The sequence below is a fragment of the Hypanus sabinus genome, chromosome 9 (assembly GCF_030144855.1).
Source record: "Hypanus sabinus isolate sHypSab1 chromosome 9, sHypSab1.hap1, whole genome shotgun sequence".
Classification (NCBI taxonomy): domain Eukaryota; kingdom Metazoa; phylum Chordata; class Chondrichthyes; order Myliobatiformes; family Dasyatidae; genus Hypanus; species Hypanus sabinus.
In genome coordinates, this window is record NC_082714.1 from 79,239,832 (window position 1) to 79,261,188 (window position 21,357).

Sequence of the window (21,357 nt, forward strand, 5' to 3'; positions counted from 1 at the left end):
TTTCATTTTGACACCAAAGAATTTGTTTCTGTTAATCAGAGTCAAAAAAACAAATTAAATCCACTCTGATTCAATGTTGTAAAATGATAAAACATAAAAACTTTCAAAGGTGGTGAATACTTTTCATAGGCACTGTATGTATTTGCAGACAAAGGAGACAACACACGTGTTCAGGCCACAAGAAAACACTTTATTAGAACCAGCACAAATGTAATACAGGAAGCAAAAACAGATCTCTAAACCAATAGCAGTACAGAAATCAAATTAATACTGACCATCCTCTGAGCTGATTTGTGGAATGCCGACAGACTTTCACACCACCTGTCTCCTCTCTCACTCTCACTAACTCAAACACAACATTCTGTTCCCTTTCTGAGTACTAGCCACCAGCAATGGCCTAGCCGAGGACAAAAATCTCTCCTCTTGCACCAAGACAATGCTCCTTTTATACCCTTCAAAAGCCCCCCCACTTGTCCTTTTTCACGCATTTGGTACCTATACCTGCGCAATGACCTTGCCTTCCCCAGAAAAAAATTATCTTTTTCACGACTTTCTACTATTATGGCTGCAGACTTGTCCTTCCTTGACTCTATCAAAACATTGTTGTGAACGGGTCCCCTTGTACTTTCCAAAAGAATTCTTCTCCAAGCTAACAGCACTCTGAATGACAGACTTCCATTACATTTCAGCATATACCAAGGAGGAATCGCATTGAACTTTTTCCTCACCACGGGCGGGATTGAATGTTTGATGTTTCCAGAGGGATAGGGAGGGAGGTGGAGGAGGTGAGGAATGACTTTGCTCACCAGGGATAGTGTAACAGCTCCAGAAAGATAGATAGACACTTCATTGATCCCAAAGGAAATGACAGTGTCACGGTAGCATTACAAGTGCACAGATATATGAATATTAGAAGAGAAGCAGCATGAATAAAAAAGTAAGTTACCACAAACAGTGTAACAGGAAGGGGTCATCACTGCCCTGGCTGTAGGTTGACTCATTATGGGGACAATTCCTGTGACAACACTGGTGCCATGCTGTATCGGCCCTCGCCCTTCCCTTGGGTAACACCGGTGGCGTGGAGAGGGGAGACTTGCTGCTTGGGCAACTGCCGGTCTCCCATACAACCTTGCCCAGGCCTGTGCCCTGGAGAGGACTGGAGCAAGACTTTCCAGGCGCAGATCCATGGTCTCGCGAGACTAACGGATGCCATCATCATCATATTGAGCCTGTTGGCATCGCCATGTTGAGGCCATTGCCCCAGCACACCACCGCATAGGAAATTATACAAGTGAAAACAGACTGGTAGGACATGTGAAGGAGAGGCCTGTGCACTCCAAAGGACCTCAGACTCCTCAGGAAATATAGGTGACTCTGGCCCTTCTTGTACACGGCCTCCGTGTTGGTGTTCCGCTCATGTTTGTCATCCAGGTGCACCCCCAGGTACCAGTAGGTCCTTCCCAGATCCACGTCCTCACCACCAATAGTAATGGGGAGCAATGCAGGCTTTGGTTTCCTGAAGTCCATCACCCTCTCCTTTGTCTCACTGACGTTGAGCTGCAGATGATTCAGCTTGCACCGTTTGACGAAGTGCTCCATCTTTACACACCCAACTATTGCTGAGCCAGCAGAGAATTCCTGCAGAAGACGTGACTCAGTGTTGTATTTAAAGTCTGATGTATACATGGTAAACAGGAAGAGAGCCAATGCAGTCCCCTTTCAGGCCCCAGTGCTACTCTGACACATAGCTCTGTAGTTGCACTAACTGTGGTCTGCCAGGCAGGTAGTCCATTTTCCAAGATACAGTGGAAGTGCCAGCCTGCATTGAACGGAGCTTCTCCCCCAGCAATGAGGGCTGAGTGGTATTGAAGACAAAGAACATGATCCTCAATGTGCTGCCCTGCTTATCCAATGGGAGTAGGCCCTGCTCGGCAGGCAGTTGCCAGCCTCATTGACTCCAATGTGCTCCTGGTAGGCAAACTGCAGGGGTTGGAGGTGAGCCAGGACCAGCTCCTCCAGGGTCTTCATGATGTATGAAGTCAGGGCAACTAGACAGTAGTCATTCAAGACTTTTGGCTGGCCCCTCTTGGGTACTGGGACCACAAATGAGGTTTTCCAGAGTCAATTTCCTGGCTGAGACTCAGATTGAAGGTTCGCTGGAGAACACCACATGGCTGCTCAGCACCCTGGGGTAAAACACCATCCGGTCCCAATGTGTCTGAGTTTCCCCAGAGCCCTTCTCACCGGCTCAGTAATGAAGGTGAGTCGTGAGTCAGAAACAGGAAACATAGAAACATAGAAAATAGGTGCAGGAGTAGGCCATTCAGCCCTTCGAGCCTGCACCACCATTCAGTATGATCATGGCTGATCATCCAACTCAGAACCCTGTACCTGCTTTCTCTCCATATCCCCTGATCCCTTTAGCCACAAGGGCCATACCTAACTTCCTCTTAAATATAGCCAATGAACCGGCCTCAACTGTTTCCTGTGGCAGAGAATTCCACAGATTCACCAATCTCTGTGTGAAGAAGTTTTTCCTCATCTTGGTCCTAAAAGGCTTCCCCTTTATACTTAAACTGTGACCCCTCATTCTGGACTCCCCCAACATCGGAAACAATCTTCCTGCATCGAGCCTGTCCAATCCCTTTAGAATTTTATACGTTTCAATAAGATTCCCCCTCAATCTTCTAAATTCCAGAGAGTATAAGCCTAGTCGATCCAGTCTTTCTTCATATGAAAGCCCTGTCATCCCAGGAATCAATCTGGTGAACCTTCTTTGTACTCCCTCTATGGCAAGAATGTCTTTCCTCAGATTAGGGGACCAAAACTGCACACAATACTCTAGGTGCGGTCTCACCAAGGCCTTGTACAACTGCAGTAGAACCTCCCTGCTCCTTTACTCAAATCCTTTTGTTATGAATGCCAACATACCATTTGCCTTTTTCACCGCCTGCTGTACCTGCATGCCCACCTTCAATGACTGGTGTACAATGACACCCAGGTCTCGTTGCATCTCCCCTTTTCCTAATCAGCCACCATTCAGATAATAATCTGTTTTCCTGTTCTTGCAACCAAAGTGGATAACCTCACTTTTATCCACATTAAATTACATCTGCCATGAATTTGCCCACTCAACTAACCTATCCAAGTTACCCTGCATCCTCTTAGCATCCTCCTCACAGCTAACACCGCCGCCCAGCTTCGTGTCATGCGCAAACTTGGAGATGCTGCATTTAATTCCCTCGTCTAAATCGTTAATATATATTTTAAACAACTGGGGTCCCAGCACTGAGCCTTGCAGTACCCCATTAGTCACAGCTTGCCATTCTGAAAAGGTTTCGTTTACTCCTACTCTTTGCTTCCTGTCTGCCAACCAATTCTCTATCCACATCAATACCATACCCCCAATACCGTGTGCTTTAAGATTGCACACTAATCTCCTGTGTGGGACCTTGTCAAAAGCCTTCTGAATATCTAAATATACCACATCCACTGGCTCTCCCCTATCCACTCTACCAGTTACATCTTCAAAAAATTCTATAAGATTCATCAGACATGATTTTGCTTTCACAAATCCATGCAGACTTTGTCTGATGATTTCACCTCTTTCCAAATGTGCTGTTATCACACCTTTGATAACTGACTCCAGCATTTTCCCCACCACCGATGTCAGACTCACCGGTCGATAATTCCCTGGTTTTTCTCTCCCTCCTTTTTTAAAAAGTGGGGCTACATTAGCCACCTTCCAATCCTCAGGAACTAATCCAGAAACTAAGGAGTTTTGAAAAATTATCACTAATGCATCCACTATTTCTTGGGCTACTTCCTTAAGCACTCTGGGATGCAGACCATCTGGCCCTGGGGATTTATCTGCCTTTAATCCCTTCAATTTACCTAACACCACTTCCCTACTAACATGTATTTCCCTCAGTTCCTCCATCTCACTAGACCCTCGGTCCCCTACTATTTCCAGAAGATTATTTATGTCCTTCTTAGTGAAGACAGAACCAAAGTAGTTATTCAACTGGTCTGTCATGTCTTTGTTCCCTATGATCAATTCACCTGTTTCTGACTGTAAGGGACCTACATTTGTCTTGACCAATCTTTTTCTTTTCGCATATCTATAAAAGCTTCTACAGTCAGTTTTTATGTTCCTGCCAGCTTTCTCTCATAATCTTTTTTCCCTTTCCTAATTAAGCCCTTTGTCCTCCTCTGCTGGTCTCTGAATTTCTCCCAGTCCTCAGGTGTGCCGCTTTTTTTTGCTAATTTATATGTTTCTTCTTTGGACTTGATACTATCCCTAATTTCCCTTGTCAGCCACGGATGCACTACCTTCCCTGGTTTATTCTTTTGCCAAACTGGGATGAACAATTGTTGTAGTTCATCCATGCGATCTTTAAATGCTTGCCATTGCATGTCCACCATCAACCCTTTAAGTACCATTTGCCAGTCTACCTTAGCTAATTCACGTCTCATACCTTCAAAGTTCAGAACCTTTGTTTCTGAATTAACTATGTCACTCTCCATCTTAATGAAGAATTCCACCATATTATGGTCACTCTTACCCAAGGGGCCTCGCACGACAAGATTGCCCTAACCCTTCTTCATTGCTCAATGCCCAATCTAGAATGGCCTGCTCTCTAGTTGGTTCCTCGACATGTTGGTTCAGAAAACCATTCCAAGAAATCCTCTTCCTCAGCACCCTTACCAATTTGGTTCACCCAATCTATATGTAGATAGAAGTCACCCATTATAACTACTGTTCCTTTATTTCACGTATTTCTAATTTCCTGTTTAATGCCATCCCCAACCTCACTACTACCGTTAGGTGGCCTTTACACATCTCCCACCTGCGTTTTCTGCCCCTTAGTGTTATGCAGCTCTACCCATATCGATTCCACATCTTCCAGGCTAATGTCCTTCCTTTCTATTGAGTTAATCTCCTCTCTAATGAGCAATGCTACCCCACCTCCTTTTCTTTCCTGCCTATCCCTCCTGAATATTGAATATCCCTGGATGTTAAGCTCCCATCCTTGGTCACCCTGGAGCCATGTCTCTGTGATCCCAACTATATCATATTCATTAATAACTATCTGCACATTCAATTCATCCACCTTGTTACGAATGCTCCTTGCATTGACACACAAAGCCTTCAGGCTTGTTTTTACAACACTCTTAGCCCTTATACAATTATGTTGAAAAGTGGCCCTTTTTGCTTTTTGCCCTGGATTTGCCTGCCTGCCACTTTTACTTTTCACCTTACTACTTTTTGCTGCTATCCTCATTTTACACCCCTCTGTCTCTCTGCCCTTGTTCCCATCCCCCTGCAGTAATTACTCTATTGGGGGTATTCTATAGATTCCCCCCCCCCCAATACAACAGTGACATGGAGGAGCTGATCAGGAGGCAGATGTTGAAAAGCTGCAAAAATAACAGGGTTGTTGTCATGGATGACTTCATCTTCTGCAATGTTGATTGGTACCTCCTTAGTGCAAAAGGTTTAGGTGGGGCAGAATTGTTAGCTGTGTACAGGAGGGATTTCTGACATAGTATGTGGACAGAACAACTAAAGGAGAGGCCCTACTGGGTAATGAACCACGTGAAATCACAGATCTCTCAGTGGGCACTTCGCAGTCAAAGACCACAACTCCCTGACCTTTAGCTTTGCAACGGACAAGGATAAAGACAGACGATATGGAGAAGGGGTTTAATTGGGGAAAGGCTAATTACAATGGTATCTGCATGGGGCCTGGGCAGATTTGTCCCATCGAGGCAAGGAAAGGATGGGAATGGGATGTGGAATTAAAATGTGTGGCCACTGGACCTATCAGAATGGGAATGGCACATTTTAGTTCCATGTCCCATTCCCATTCTGATACATCTATCAATGGCCTCCTCTACTGTCAAGATGAAGCCACACTCAGGTTGGAGGAACAACACCTTATATACCAGCCTCCAACCTGATGGCATGAACATTGACTTCTCTAACTTCCGTTAATGCCCCTCCTCCCCCATCCCTGACATATTTAGTTGTTTGCCTGTTCTCCATCTCCCTCTGGTGCTTCCTTCCTCCTGTCTTTCTCCCTGGGCCTCCCGTCCCATGATCCTTTCCCTTCTCCAGCTCTGTATCACTTTTCCAGCTCTTAGCTTCATCCCACCCCCTCCTGCTTCTCCTATCTTTTCGCATTCCCCCTCCCCCCACTACTTTCTAATCTCTTAGTATCTCTCCTTTCAGTTAGTCCTGACGAAGAGTCTCGGCCCGAAACGTCGACAGCGCTTCTCCCTATAGATGCTGCCTGGTGCGTTTCGTGTGTGTTAATCGGACAATAAGTAGACTTTGCCCTCAGCAAAATGGTCGGCGCTGACTGCGCCTGCGCACTCCTCAACAGGCGGGTCCCATGCAATCCGCGCATGCGCCTGTCGGAGAGCCGCGAGTGGCCGCCAAAGACGAAGCGCGACGTGGCGCGGGAGGTCACGTGGGGGTCGTGCTCAAGCCCCGCCCCCCGGGTAGATCGCGACCGAGGCGATGGGTGAGTGTGAGGAGAGGGGCTGAGGGACGGAGGGACGGAGGGCAGGAGGGCAGGAGGGAAGCATTGTGCCCGGGCTGGACCAGACGTGGGGGGTGGGAGGGCCGACAAGTGATAAACATAATTCACAATGTCAGGTAACTGTGTGGTGGGGGATCTCTGCCGTTTCAGGCCGGGAAAGGAAGGGGGGAAATCCGGAATGGGAAGGTGGGGGAGGGAGGTAATAGGTGAGACTAACTTTTCCTCCCCTCCTCACTGGTGCTGCTTCCTACGCCCACTCCGAGCTCGTCAATGTCATCGGATTTGCCGCCGACTTTACTTGCTCCATTTCTGACACTTCCTCCATCAGTTCTGTAGATACTTTAGCAGCACATAAAATACTGATGGAATTCAACAGATCAGGCAACATCATTGGAGGGGAACGGACAGTTAGTTGATGGTTCAGACTGAGACCCTTCCAGAATAAGAAGGTGCGGGCGGGACAGGTCTCTAATCCCCTTACTCGATCTCTCTGTCTCCATACTGACATCATTTGCAAACCTACTGACTCTCACAGCTATCTTAACTAAACCTCCCATTGCCATCGATGCTGCCCTCACCTGTGCTCCTCCATCTGCCCTTACCTCACCTTCCTGTTGCCATAAAAGGATGACCTTGTCCTTACCTACCACTCCACAAGCCTCTGAACCCAGCACGTCATTCCCCAACAGGACCTTACCAATAAACACATCTTTCGCTTCCTGACCCCACTCCTCTGCTTTCCATGGGGATCGGTCTCTACGTGACTGCTTTGTCCACTCATCCCTCTTTGGTTCCCTGCAAGCCTGACAACTTCTACAGCTGCCTCTATGCCCCACTACCATTCAGGGCCCCAAACAGTTCTTACAGGTAAGGTAACACCTCTTGAGCCTGCTGGGTTCATCTATTGTATCTGATGCAGATCGGGGGACTGCTTTGGTGAGCACCTTGGCCCTTTTTGTTTGTATGTGGCCTCCTCTACCACCACGTTGAAGCCACTCGGATTGGAGGAACAACAATTCTCACTGCCAAGCACCTTCCTTGTTTTCCTCCTCCTCTCTCTTCCATGGTTCATTGTCCTATTAGATCTCCTCAGCCCTCAATTCTCTTATCTATCCACTCCCAGTTTCTTTCTTCAATCTACAGCTCTACCCTCACGCCTTATCCCTCACCTGCTAGCTTGTACTCCTTCCCCCTCCCCCTCTGGCTTCTGCCCCCTTCCTTTCCTGTCCTAATGAAATGTCTCGACCTGAAATGTCAACTGTTTATTACCCTCCACTGATGCTGCCGCCTGACCTGCTGAGTTTCTCCAGCATTTCGTGGGCAAGAAGCAGGGTGAGGTCCAGACTTGGAACTTCCAGGTTGAAGGAGACCAGAGCCATGAATTGGGGTAGATCGAGGGTGACGGGAACACTAAGAGGTGGGGAGGTGGAGCCATGACCTTACTGAACAAGGCAGGCATGAGGGTAGATTCTGGAATCAAGAGTAACGAATATGATCATACCTGTACTTCTCATTGCCTTGGTAAAGCGGTCAGCATAACCAAAGATTCTACGTCAGACATCTTTCTTCTCTCTCCCCCCTGCCCCGGATTGGCAGAAAGTGCAGAAGCCTGAGAGCACACACCATCAAGACGGCCTCATCCCCGCTGTTAAGAACACTATTGAAAGGTTCCCTAGTATAATAAAATAGATTCTTGGCACTCCTGATGAATGGTCTCAGCACACAAAAATGCTGGAGGAACTCAGCAAGTCAGGCAGCATCTATGGAGGGGAATAAACAGTCAAGGCTGAGAGATAGTGCCATTTACACCAGAGATTCTGTGGACGCTGGAAATGCAGAACAACACAGACAAAATGCTGGAGCAACTCAGCAGGTCATTTCTAAATAGTATTGCTACTGTAACTGTTTACTATCCAAATACCAAATGTGTACATCAGGTGTGTGAGGATTTCAAAACGTGTCTCGCAACTGTCTAGCTGGTGCCAAGCCGGCGTGAGATGTTTCCTGCAAAAGCATCTCCCTGATCTCTCAGCTTTCAAAAAAAATCATTCGCTGCTTCACTTGGCAGTAAAGGTAATCATTGTGTACATTTTTGTTAGGCGTGGAGTTTAAAGATTTGAGTGGCACTGCACGCCGTGTGCCAGCAAAGTTTTTGTGTGTGTTACCTCAGGCACACATGGTATGTTCGCCACCCTGACAGGACGCAGTGCCACAAAGATTTCCCTAGGTGGCGCTGTCCAAACCCACCAGCTGGAAGGAGAAGGGTAACATGACCACCTGGAAGTTGAGTCACACACTCTGAAATGCACTCAGTGGCCACTTTCTTAGGTACAACAGTACACCTGCTCATTAACGCAAATATCTAATCAGCATAAAAGCATAAAGACATAGTCAAGAAGTTCAGTTGTTTGTAAGACCGAACATCAGAATGGGGAAGAAATGTGATCTAAGTGATTTTGACCATGGAATGATTGTAAATCTAGTCAGCTCCATCTTGGGCACTAGCCTACAAAGTACTCAGAACATCTTTAGGGAGCGGTGTCTCAGAAAGGCAGCGTCCATTATTAAGGACATCCAGCACCCTTCTCTCACTGTTACCTCCAGATAGGAGGTACAGGAGCCTGACGGCACACAGGGCATTTGGATAAACATAGCTTAATAGGACAAAGTCAGCATGGCTTTACAAAAGGGAAGTTATGTTTGGCAAATTTGTTGGAGTTCTTTGAGGACATAACATATAGGGTAGATAAAGGGGAACCAGTGGATGTGGTGTATTTGGACTTCCAAAAGGCATTTGACAAGGTGCCACACCAAAGATTATTACTTAAAGTAAAAAATCATGGGATTGGGGATAATATTCTGGCATGGGTGGAGGATTGGCTTTCTAACAGAAAACAGAGTTGGGATAAATAGTTTATTCTCAGACTGGCAGTTGGTGACTAGTGGTGTTACGCAGGGGTCGGTGTTGGGACCCCAACTCTTTACAATCTATATTGATTTGGAGAAAGGGACTAAGTGCAACGTATCGAAGTTTGCTGATGACACAAAGATGGGAGGGAGTGTAATGAGTGCGGAGGACATTGAAACCCTACAGGGGGACATAGATAGGCTGAGTGATTGGGCAGACATTTGGCAGATGAAATACTGACAAATACTGACAAGTGTGAGGTCTCGCACTTTGGCAGGAAAAATAATAGAGCAAGTTATTATCTAAATGGAGAGAAACTGGAAAGTGCTTCTGTGCAAAGGGATCTGGGGGTCCTGGTGCAGGAAACACAAAAAGTTAGTATGCAAGTACAGCAGGTGGTCAAGAAGGCCAGTGGAATGCTGGCTTTTATTGCTAGGGGGATGGAGTATAAGAACAGGGAGGTCTTACTGCAGTTGTACCGGGTATTGGTGAGACCACACCTGGAGTACTGCGTGCAGTTCTGGTGTCCATATTTAAGAAAGGACATACTGGCTCTCGAGGCAGTGCAGAGAAGGTTCACTAGGTTAATTCCGGGGATGGGTGGGTTGATGTATGATGAGAGGTTGAGTAGACTGGGACTCTCCTCATTGGAGTTCCGAAGAATGAGAGGCGATCTTATTGAAACATAAGATTGTGAAGGGGCTTGATCGGGTGGATGCGGGGAGAATGTTCCCAATGATGGGTGAAACTAGGACTAGGGGGCATAATCTTAAAATAAGGAGATGCCGTTCCAGGACTGAGATGAGGAGAAATTTCTTCACTCAGAGGGTAGTGGGGCTGTGGAATTTACTGCCCCAGAGAGCTGTGGAAGCTACTACACTCAATAAATTCAAAATGGAGATAGACATTTTCCTGGATAAAAATGGCATTAGGGGATACGGTGAGCGAGCAGGTAAGTGGACATGAGGCTAGGTTTAGATCAGCCATGTGGTCTCCTGGACCAGTTTTCGAAAGCCTGGATGGGTCGGAGAGGAATTTTCCGGATTTTTTCTCCTCAATTGGCAAATCGTTTTTTTTTCCCCCGGGTGATCACATGGGTTTGGGCGGGATGAATAATAAAATAAAATGGGCGGCATGGTGCCCTGTTGGTTGGCACTGTTGCCTTGTGGGATTCGGTGATAACTAGAGTTAAGATTGGATCAGCCATGATCTTGTTGAATGGCGGAGCAGGTTTGAGGGGCCGATTGGCCTACTCTTGCTCCTATCTCTTATGTTCTTATGTACTCAGCAATTCAGGAACAGCTTCCCCTCTGCCATCCGATTCCTAAATGCACATTGAGGCTTTGGGCACTATCTCACTGTTTTTAATATGCAGTATTTCTGTTTGCACATTTTAAAAAATCTTTTCAATATACATATACTGTAATTGATTTGCTTGTTTATTATTATTATTATTATTATTTGTATTTTATTATTTATTTATTTATTCTTCCCTTCTATATAATACATTGAACTGCTGCTGCTAAGTTGACAAATTTCACATCACATAATAAACCTGATTCTGGTGCCAGGCGGGGTGGTTTGAGTACCTCAGAAACTGAAGATCTCCTGGAGTTTCCGTGCACAACAGTCTCTAGATTGTACAGAGAATGGTGTGGGAAAACGGAAAAAATTCCAGCGATTGGCAGATGTGTGGGTGGAAATGCCTTGTTAGAGAGGTCGGAGGAGAATGGCCAGACTGGTTCCAGTTGACAAGAAGGCAACAGTAACTCAAATATCCATGTGATACAACAGTGGTTTGCAGAAGATTGCACACCACATTGAACCTTGACATGGATGGGATGCAGCAGCAGAAGACCACGGCGTGTTCCACTCCTGTACCTAATAAAGTGGCCACTGAATGTATGTTGCCTTTCCTTCATTGTTACTGGGTTAAGGTCCCGGAACTGCCTCCCGAAACACCTACTCCACACCTCGAGGACCTTGCCAGATCAAGAAGACAAGTCACCACCACCTTCATAAGGGCAGCTAGGAGTTGGAAATTAAACACTCACATCCCTTGTATGAATCAAAGATCGTCTCTGTCTTAAATGATATGAAATTTGTTTTGCAGCAGTAGTCCGATCATAAAGTTTCTATAAACAACAAAAATAAGGTGTAATGAGGTAATGTCGATGGACCATTCAGAAATCTGGTGGTCAAGCTTCCCGAGTTGTTGAGGTGGATCTTCAGGCTCCCATATCTTTCCTGCCGATAGTAACAAGAAGAGAGCAATTACCAGGTGGTGAGGGTCTTTAATGATGGATGCTGCTCTCTTGAGTTACTGCCTCTCAAAGATGTCCTCGATGGAGGGGAGGGCTGTGCCTGTGGTGGAGCTGACTGAGCCTACAACCCTCCGCAGCCTCCTGCGATCCTGGGCATCGGAGCCTCCCCCCCAGGTGTCAGAATGCTCTCCACCGTACGTCTGTAGATATTCACTAGAGTCTTTGCTGACATTCAAGTCCTAATGAAATAGAGTTTCTGGCATGCCTTCTTTAAGATTGCATTGATGTGTTAGGTAGATTTTTGATGTGCAGCCTGTGGTTACCATGGGTTTGCTAACAGTGTTTCTTTGTTGTGTTCCAGCGGTCAGCACTAAGTCCTCGCTTGTGCTCTCATCCCTCCTCACCCTCCTGCTCTTTGCCGGGATGCAGATGTATAGTCGGCAGCTGGCTTCTTCTGAGTGGCTGACCATATTGGGTGGATTCCTGGGGTCGGTCCTCTTCATCTTCTCCCTGACTGTATCCTTTTACCAGACCCCTACTTCCCGTTGGAATTAGTCATGGTGCTGAACGCCTCGCAGGAATTGAACAGCAGGATACAACGTAATCTGGAGCAAACCACCGGATCAGCTCAGCAAGTCAGGCAGCAGTTGTGGAGGCAGAGGAGCGGTTAACGATTAGGATCGAGAGTAGTTTATTGTTGTGTGCACAAGTATGGTGAGGTACAGGTACAATGAAAAACTCGCAGCAGCATCACAGACATGTGGGTGCCATAAAATAGTCTGTGCAAGACAGGATATTAGTGCAAAAAGCATAATCAGAGAGAGGTGGTCTGTAGTGTTCTGTTGCTGGGGTAGTGATCAGAGCTCTGACGGTTGGTTCAATAACTAGATGGTTGAAGGCAAGTAGCTGTTCCTGAACCCATTGACATAGGACTTCAGACTTCTGTACCTCCTGCCCAGGGGATTAAAAATTGCTTTATTTGTCACACAGACATGGAAACATGCAATGAAATGTGTTGTTTGTGTCAATTGCCAACAGAAGCCTGAGGAGGTGCTGGGGCAGGAGGAAGTGTTGCCAAGCCTCTGGCACTGACATAGCATACCCACAGTTTTCTAACCCTAACCCGTACACTTTTGGCATATGGGGGGACACTGGAGCACCTGGGGGAAACCCGTGCGGTTACAGGGCGAATGTACAGACAGCGGCGGGAATGGAACCCTGATCAGTGCCACTGTAAAGCGTTGTGCTAATCACTATGCTACCATGCCTCCCTATAAAGGTGGGTGGGATAAAGAGTTGAGAGGGAAGGGGGTGAAGCAGGGTCTGGTAGGTGATGAGTGGAACCAGCTGGGGAGGAGTGGAATTGATAGATGATAGGGAAAAATGGATAATAAAGGCCCATCACCTTCTCCTCGTCTCACCTGGATCCACTTATCACCCGTTCCATCTCGCCGCTCCTTCCCACCTCACTAGATTGCATCTCTTCTCTCGACCTTCTCAGTACTGATGCAAGGGTTGGATATTTACCTGATGTCAGTTGCCAGTATCCCCTAAGTCCATCAGTCCACCTCCCCGCCCCATCTGGTTCTTCTGTGGATCTGCCTTTCATACCCCATTCCTAAAGGCACGTGGTTCTCTGAGAATACAATGTCACGTTGAAGAAGTTGTTATTTGACATTCTGGCCTTCATCAGTCAAGGCACTGAGAACAGAAGTTGGGACATACATACAAGATGTTGGTGAAACCGCTCCTGGAGCATTGTATTCAGTTTTGGATAGGTAAGCTTTTATTAAGCTGGGAAGAGTGCAGAGATTTATCAGGATGCTTCCAAGACTGGAGGGGCTGGTTATAGGGAGAGGTTGGACAGGCTGGGACTGTATCCCTTGGCGTATTGGAGACTGAGGGGTGAACTTATAGAGGTGGGTAAAAATCATGAGGGGCAGAGATAGAGTGGATGCACAGTCTTTATCTCGGGCTTGAGGAATTGAGAACTAGAGGGCACAGGTTTCGGACGAGAGGGGAGTCCACCCTTAACACCTCACTGGATGAGTTCTCCATGTTTTAAGAAAAATTGGACAGGTACATGGATGAGAGGTGTGTGGAGGGATATGGTCCAGGTGCAAGTCAGTGGGACTAGGCAGAAAAATGGTTCTGTACAGCCAAGAAGGGCCAAAAGGCCTGTTTCTGTGCTGTAATGTTCTATGGTTCTATGGGAGAGATTTAGTAGGAACCTAAGGGGCAACTTCTTCACCCTGTATATGGGACGAACTGCTAGAGGAAGTGGTTGGGGCAGGGACATGAACAATATTTAAAAGACACTTGTGGGCCAATTGCAGGCAAATGGGACTGGCATAGCCCATTGGGACTAGGAATCATGGCTGGCATGGACTAGTTGGCCTGAAGTGTGTGTTTTCTTGTTCTTGTTATAAATGCTGAGATGAGGAAGTGGAAGGGTGGGATGGTGACATTTACAAATGACACAAATGTTTGGTGGTGCTATGGATAGTGTGAATCGAGCTTGGCAGAGAAGTGGCAGATGGAGTCCAATCTGGAAGAGAATGAAGTGATGCAGTTTGTAAGATTGAAACTGAAGGCAAGGTGTAAGATTAGTGGCAAGATTCTTAGCATTATGGAGCAACAGAGAGATTTTAGTGTCCAGATCTATACAGTAACTTGTAAAAGTATTCAGTCTCCAAGCCTTTGTTCACATAATGAGTATTGCATAGAAAACCTGCAGCACAATACAGGCCCTTCGGCCCACAAAGCTGTGTTAAACATGTCCTTACCTTAGAACTACCTTGGCTTACCCATAGCCCTCTATTTTTCTAAGCTCCATGTAGCCATCCAGGAGTCTCTTAAAAGACCTTATCGTTACAACCAGTGATTTTCATCAAGATAACTGAGAATTTTTATTTGTAAATCATATGTTCCCTTTTTCACAGCAGAGTCCAAAACAACGGAAAATTATAAAGCGTGTAAAAACTAAAGATTCAAAAACTGAAATGTCAGCAGTTCAAAAGTATTCATCCCTGTTTGCTCACTGCTTGGTTGAACCACCTCTCAGCTATTGCAGCCAGTGGTCTTTTTGGATAAGTCTCTTTATTAGTTTTGCAAATTGGTGCAAGATTTGTCCATTCCTCCTTGCAAAATTGCTCAAGCTGTGCCAGGTTAGTCGGGGGAGCAGCAGTGGACGGCAATCTTGAGGTCTTGTCAGAGATATTTAATCAGGTTAAGGTCAGGACTCTTGATTGGGCCACTCAAAGACATTAATTTTCTTCATTTGAGGCCACTCCATGGTTGCTCTGGCAGGGTGCTTTGGGTCGTTATTCTGCTGAAAGTCAAACTTCCTCCCCAGTTTAAGCTTTCTGGACGAGGCTAGTAGGTTTTTATCCAGGATCTCTTTGTATTTAGCAGTATTCATCTTCCCATCAATCCAGGCCAGATTTCTAATCCCTGCTGCTGAAAAGCATCCCGATAACGTGATACTTCCTCCGCCATACTCTTCAGTAGGGATGGTATTACCTTGCTAAAGCATAGTATGAGATTTATGCCAAATGTACTGCTTAGTGTTGAGGCCAAAAAGTTCTATTTTAGTCTCATCTGACTATAATACCTTCTTCCACATCTTCTCAGTATTTTCTAAGTGATGCTTTGCAAAATCTTTGCAAGCAAGGATATGTTTTTTTTTAAGCCAGGGCTGCTTCCTTGCCACTTTTCTATAAATACCCTTTCTGTGCAAGGGCTGAGAGATTGTAGAACCATGAACTTCATGTCCAGTTGCAGCCGCTGACTTGTGCAGCTCACCCAATGATTTTTGACGTGTTAGTATAGTAGCCTCTCTTACAAGTGCAATTCCTCTCTGGTGACTAAGTTTTGAGGGGCAGCCTGACCTTGGCATTGTGGCTGTGGTTTCATATTTTTCACGCTGGAATGCACTAAGCTGCGAGGAGTATTCAGTGCCTTTGAGATGGTCTTGTTCACTCACCCAGATCTGTACTCCCATCATTTCCTGACTTGTTTTGAATGCTCTTTTGTCTTCATTTCGGCTTGGTCTGCTGAAAATCTACTATACATTGGACCTTACAGAGAGAGGGGTTACTTATTCTTATGAATTCATTGAAAACAAGTGATCCTCCAATTCTCTACACCAGCAAATTGGGCAAGTTGGTAAGGTGATATACAGTATTGCACCTGAGGAAAGTTAGCATAGGGATTACAAACAAAATGAATGCCTTTCCAGCCTCACAATTTTGGTTTTTAATTTTTAGTAAATTGTTGACAGGTTTTCATATGACTTGACATGATACAAAATGTGTGTAGATGAATTCAAAAATCCTACTGCAATATACTTTAAATTTAGAAAATGAGACAGTTGTGGGGGCTGAATACATTTTCAAGGCACTGTATATCCCTTGAAGTTGCTGGGCAAGTTGATAGGGTTGTTAAGAAAGCAACACACACAAAATACTGGTGGAACGCAGCAGGCAAGGCAGCATCTTTAGGGAGAAGTACAGTTGACGTTTTGGGCCGAGACCCTTTGTCAGGACTAACTGAAAGAAGAGATTTGTAAGTCACTTTTGTGTGTGTGGCTTGAATTTCCAGCATCCTCATGTCTGCTTTATTAAGAAAGCGTTTGGTGTGTTTGTCGGGCGATTGAGTTCAAGAGCCACGAGGTAATCCATAAAACGCAGATTAGACCACGCCTAGAGTATTGTGTTCATCTCTGGTTGCCACATGATAGGCAGGATGTAGAAGCTTTAGAGAGGGTGCAGAGGAAATTTACCCGAATGCTGTCTGGATTAGAGAGCATATCCTATGAGGATAGGTTGTGCGAGTTTTTTCTTTGGAGTGATGAAGGATGAGAGGTATATAGATTATGAGAGACACAGAGTTGACAGTGAGCACATTGGCTTGCCTGCTCTGCTGATGACTGGTGTTCCCATCCACATCCAGGCAAGGGCAGTGGGGTGTTGAGTAGTGCAGTGTTAGGAGTGGGTGGGGAGGTGCCCTTGCCAGGATGGGAGGTTTGTTGGGTGAGTGGGACAACTCGGCACAGCATACCCTTAACTCCACTGACACAGGCCTTCAACAACTTGGAGAGTGTGGTGTTTGGCAAAGGATTCCAGGCAAAGATATTCCCTGAAAGTAAGTCCCGGTCTCGCGGTTGCTAGTGGGGGGTGTGGGATTGCTACAAGGTGTTAGACTCTGTCCTTGTACCCCGTGGGCTGAGAGATACCTGTGGCAGTGACCATGGGATGGATGCAGTATTTAAATGGAAGCACAAGGAGTGTGTCAATGTTGAAGGGAGGGATGGATTGGTCTTAGGGAGTGTATTGGTATCTACACATCATCCTGGGGAACGTGTCGGTGTCTACGGGGTTCCCTGAGAGAGTGTTGATATTTACAAGTAGTGCCAAGGAGTGTGTCAGTATTTACAGGGGGTCCCGGGGAGCGTGTTGGTTTTTACAGAGGTTCCCGGAGAGTGTGTCGGTATTTACAGGGGGGTCCTGGGGAGTTTGTTTGTATTTACAAGGGGTCTCGGGGACTGTGTTGGTTTTTACAGGAGGTCTCAGGGAGTGTGTCGGTATTTACAGGGGGTCTCGGGGAGTGTGTCACTATTTACAGGGGGTCCTGGGGGTGTGTCACTATTTACAGGGGGTCATGGGGAAAGTGTTGGTATTTACAGGGGCCTCAGTGTATCAGCAGTATTTACAGGGGGTCTCAGAGAGGGTGTTTAGTGTTTACATTTTCTTTGAGGTCAGTGGTTTACTATGAGTCTTGTCTGCAGTGCTGCTACCATCCACAAACCTTACTCTGACCTTCTACCCTCCCCCCCCCCCCACCTCAGTCACGCTGTGCCTGCTGCTGTCCCTGTTCGCCTCCGCACTGATCCACAGAGTCTGCGTCACCACCTGGTAAGTGCATCCGTGTGCTAATCCTCGATGACGGAAATCACTGGGAGGAGCTGGGGCCTCCCACCTAGTACATCTGCAGCTGAGACATCAATTGTCTTGATGGATTAATGAGACGGATAGAATTTGACCCTCAGGTGTACTCTAACACTAGTGTCTTGTACCTTTGTTGCAAAATGACCAGTGATAATAGGGTCCTCCTCACCAACCCTGTTTCAATCACCAGGAGTGACAACTGCTCTAACCCACCAATCAGATCATTCCTTTGGATCACACAGCACAGGAACAAGTCCTATGGCCTGAATGTCTGTGCCAAACCTGTTCGGAGTTTAATTCCAGCTCCGTCTGTGTGAATGTGTGGGTTTCCTCCCACAGTCCAAAGATGTGTTGGTCATCGTAAGTTGTCCTGTGGTTAGGCTAGGGTTGCTGTGCCGTGTGGCGTGTTGTTCCTGAAGAGCCTGTTCCATGTTGTATCTCCAAATAACCAAATTGATAAACCAGTCCTTTCTGCTGACAGAATATCCATATCTCTCCATTCCCTAAGAGCCTCTATCATAACCCTCCACCACCACCCCTGGCAGTGCATTTCAGACTCAAAAAGAAACAGGCATTGCCCTGTGCGTCTCCTTTCAACTTACCCTGCTCGGATGGTGAGGGCCCTTCATGATGGATGCTACCTTCTTGAGGCATTGCCTCTTGAAGATGTCCTCAATGATGGGGAGGGTTGTGCCCCTGATGGAGCTGGCTGTCTACAACCCTCCGCAGCCTCTTGCGATCCTCTGCACCGGAGCCTCCACACCAGGCAGCGATAGAACTAGTCAGAATGCTCCCCACTGCACACGTGTCGAATCTACCAAATCTTCTCAAACTCCTAATGAAGTGTGCTTTCCTTGTGTTGGGCCCAGGGTTGATACTCTGAGATGACTGATGCCTCTCGATGAAGATTGACTTCCCCTTCCTGAAGTACGCACTCATTTCCTTGGTGTTGCTGATATAGAGTGAGGTTGCTGCTGCGACCAGCCAATCTATCTCACCAGTGTACACCTCCACAGAGTTGTCTCGAGGTGGGGTTGGTGGCGGGGCAGTTGGACCCAATGGCTGCCCCGCACTACTGCAGCCAGCTGAATGGTGGTCTGTGCATCTGCTCCTGTATCACACCACCCTCCTCCCGACTCATGGGATCTTACAGTGTAAGAAAAAAGACAGCAAGATCGCAGTGACCTGGGGTTGGGCGTGGGGTGGAGCGCGGTCAGGATTCATGGCCTTTATGGTTGACCTCACTCTCTCCGTCCTTCCCACAGCTTCATCTTTTCCATGTTGGGTCTGTACTACCTGAATCGGCTATCGGCGGCCCTCTACCAGGTGGCCCCCCCACCCCCAGTCATCCCCAAAGCACCCAAGAAGAAGAAGAACTGAGCCTGGTGCTGGGGAGTGGGAGCAGGGTGGGGGAGGGAAGGGGGCGCAGGAACACATCGTTCCTTCCAAGACCCTGGTTGGTCCCCGCTGTTACTGTCCTTGCTGGAATAAAGAACGGTTTAATTTGTCTCAGAGAGTTGGTGAGATGCTTAATTAGGGTGGTGTCTGTGGGGTTTGGAGGTCATTCCTGCCGCTCAGTGGAGGCAGAAAGGGAGGGGTCACATTGTCCCCTCCCCTTCCCCCTCTCTCCCACCCTGACCATCCTCCTTCCTCTCTCTCTCTCAATCTCCTGTTTTTGCCTCTCCAGAATTTGCTCAATGAGAGACAGCGAGGGGTGCGGGAACTGGAGGGATGGTGGGGTGGGTAGGGAGTATAGGGGACAAACAATGGTGTAAGGGTTTGGAGGGTGTGTGATGGGGATGGGGTGGAGCCGTGGGGATGGGGAGCAGGTCTGGATGGGAAGGGGTGTAGATCAGGACAAGGTCAGGACAGAGATGAGTGTAGGAGCTGGGGAGGCCCTTGGGGAGTGGGGAGGAGATGATAGGGCAAACATGAGGAAATCTGCAGATGCTGGAAATTCAAGCAACACACACAAAATGCTGGTGGAACACAGCAGGCCAGGCAGCATCTATAGGGAGAAGCACTGTCGACGTTTCGGGCCGAGACCCTTCGTCAGGACTAACTGAAAGGAAATCTCTTCATATCCACCAGCATTTTGTAGGAAATGATAGGGATGGGAGGGTGTTACACAGACAGGGAGGGGTGAGACCACAGAGGGATTGGAACTCGTGGCTGAGAATGTGGAAGTGGAGGTGTTTCACCGGCATTCAACGTAGATAGGAGCACTAGGCAGTCAGAGTGGGAAAGAAGGTGGGGGTGTGGAACAGCAGAGTCCGTGTGGAACTCTGCAGCAGTGGTACAGTTCCAGTTCCGCAAAGATGCGGCAGGATCTTACAGAGGGTGCAGATCCCCAGGGAGAGACGCAGAGGGTGTGAGGCTGGCTACCAGCAAGTGCTCAACAGTGCTGGCACGGTCAGTGTCAGCTGCAGGGGTTGGGAATTGTCATCCTGCTCAGCGACACCAGGGTGCACTGAAATTCCTTGCTCGCGTGAAGCAAACAGGCCAGGCAGCAGTAAGTTCATGAACAAGCATGCAACAACAGAACCATACAGAGACTGGCCGAGGTTGCGCTGACAGCAGTAACAGGGAGGGGGTAGTGTTCAAAGTCTGCAGATGTGAGAGATGGGATGCTTCAGTAATCTCATAACAGTGAGGCAGAAGCTGTTCTTGGGTTTAGGGAGGATGTTTCTGCTGGCTGACCGGGGAGCACCGTCACAGAATAAAGGGTCGGGCATTGAGGGCATAGATGGGGAGAAAGCTATTCACAGGGGTTGGATAGCTTGGAATGAATCTCTAGAATATTCTCCCCCTAGAAGCTCCGTCACTGAAGATATTCAAGATTATACTTTGGGGTGATGCAGAACCACTGCCTCACACTCCCAGGGTCGCAGGTTTGATTCCAACCTCCGGCCCTGTGTGTGTGTCTGTGTGGAGTCTGCATGTTCTCCCTGTGACTATGTGGGCTACTCCCCAAGTGCTCCAGTTCCTCCCACATCCAAACGACATGTGGCATGGCTGGGGGCCAGTGAGTTAATCACAGTGTGGGAAACTAAAGTGTTGAAGAGATGAGAGAAAAGGTGCAGGAGTTATACAGGAACAAGACCAATGGGACTGCACTGCTCGTGGATTGAATAAGCTCTGTGTCATGATCAGGGAATGTTGCTTGAGCTGCAAGAAGTCATGGAGTTAGACAGTAGATACAAGCCCTTTGAACTGACTCATCCATGCAGCCATCTGAGCTGGGTGCATGGCCTGTTGACCTTTCGCCAAATGTCTTTCCAATGTTAATGTACCTGCCTCATCCAGCAGTTTGTGCTGTTTACCCACTGCCTTCTGTCTGGAAGAAGTTGCCCCTCAGGTCCTATTAACTCTTCCCATCTCATCTTAAACCTGTGCCCTCCAATTCTGATTTCCTAAACATGGGGAAAAACTGTGCAATCACACTATCCATGCCTCCTTGTGATTTTATAACCTCCTTAAGTCTCTGACATTCCAAGGAATATAGCTCCAGCCTATCCAACCTCTCCCTATAACTCAGACAGTCCTAACAGCTTCATAAATCTTTCCAGTTTAATGGCATCGTTCCTACAGCAGGTGAGCAAAGCTGCACACAGTACTCCAAATGCAGCCTCACCAACATCTTACACAACTGCAACGTAACATCCCCACTCCTCCACTCAGTGCCCTGG

General features: G+C 47.2%; 1 protein-coding gene across 1 annotated transcript; it reads left to right on the plus strand.

The window, feature by feature from the left end:
- Positions 1-6,380: 6,380 nt before the first annotated feature.
- On the plus strand, positions 6,381-19,177 carry krtcap2 (keratinocyte associated protein 2). The gene is made up of 5 exons (XM_059979972.1): positions 6,381-6,530; positions 12,082-12,236; positions 16,802-16,865; positions 17,569-17,635; positions 18,934-19,177. Exons 1-5 carry the CDS (start codon positions 6,527-6,529, stop codon positions 19,046-19,048), a joined length of 405 nt encoding a protein of 134 aa, XP_059835955.1. The 5' UTR covers positions 6,381-6,526; the 3' UTR covers positions 19,049-19,177.
- The last annotated feature ends 2,180 nt before the right edge of the window (positions 19,178-21,357 follow it).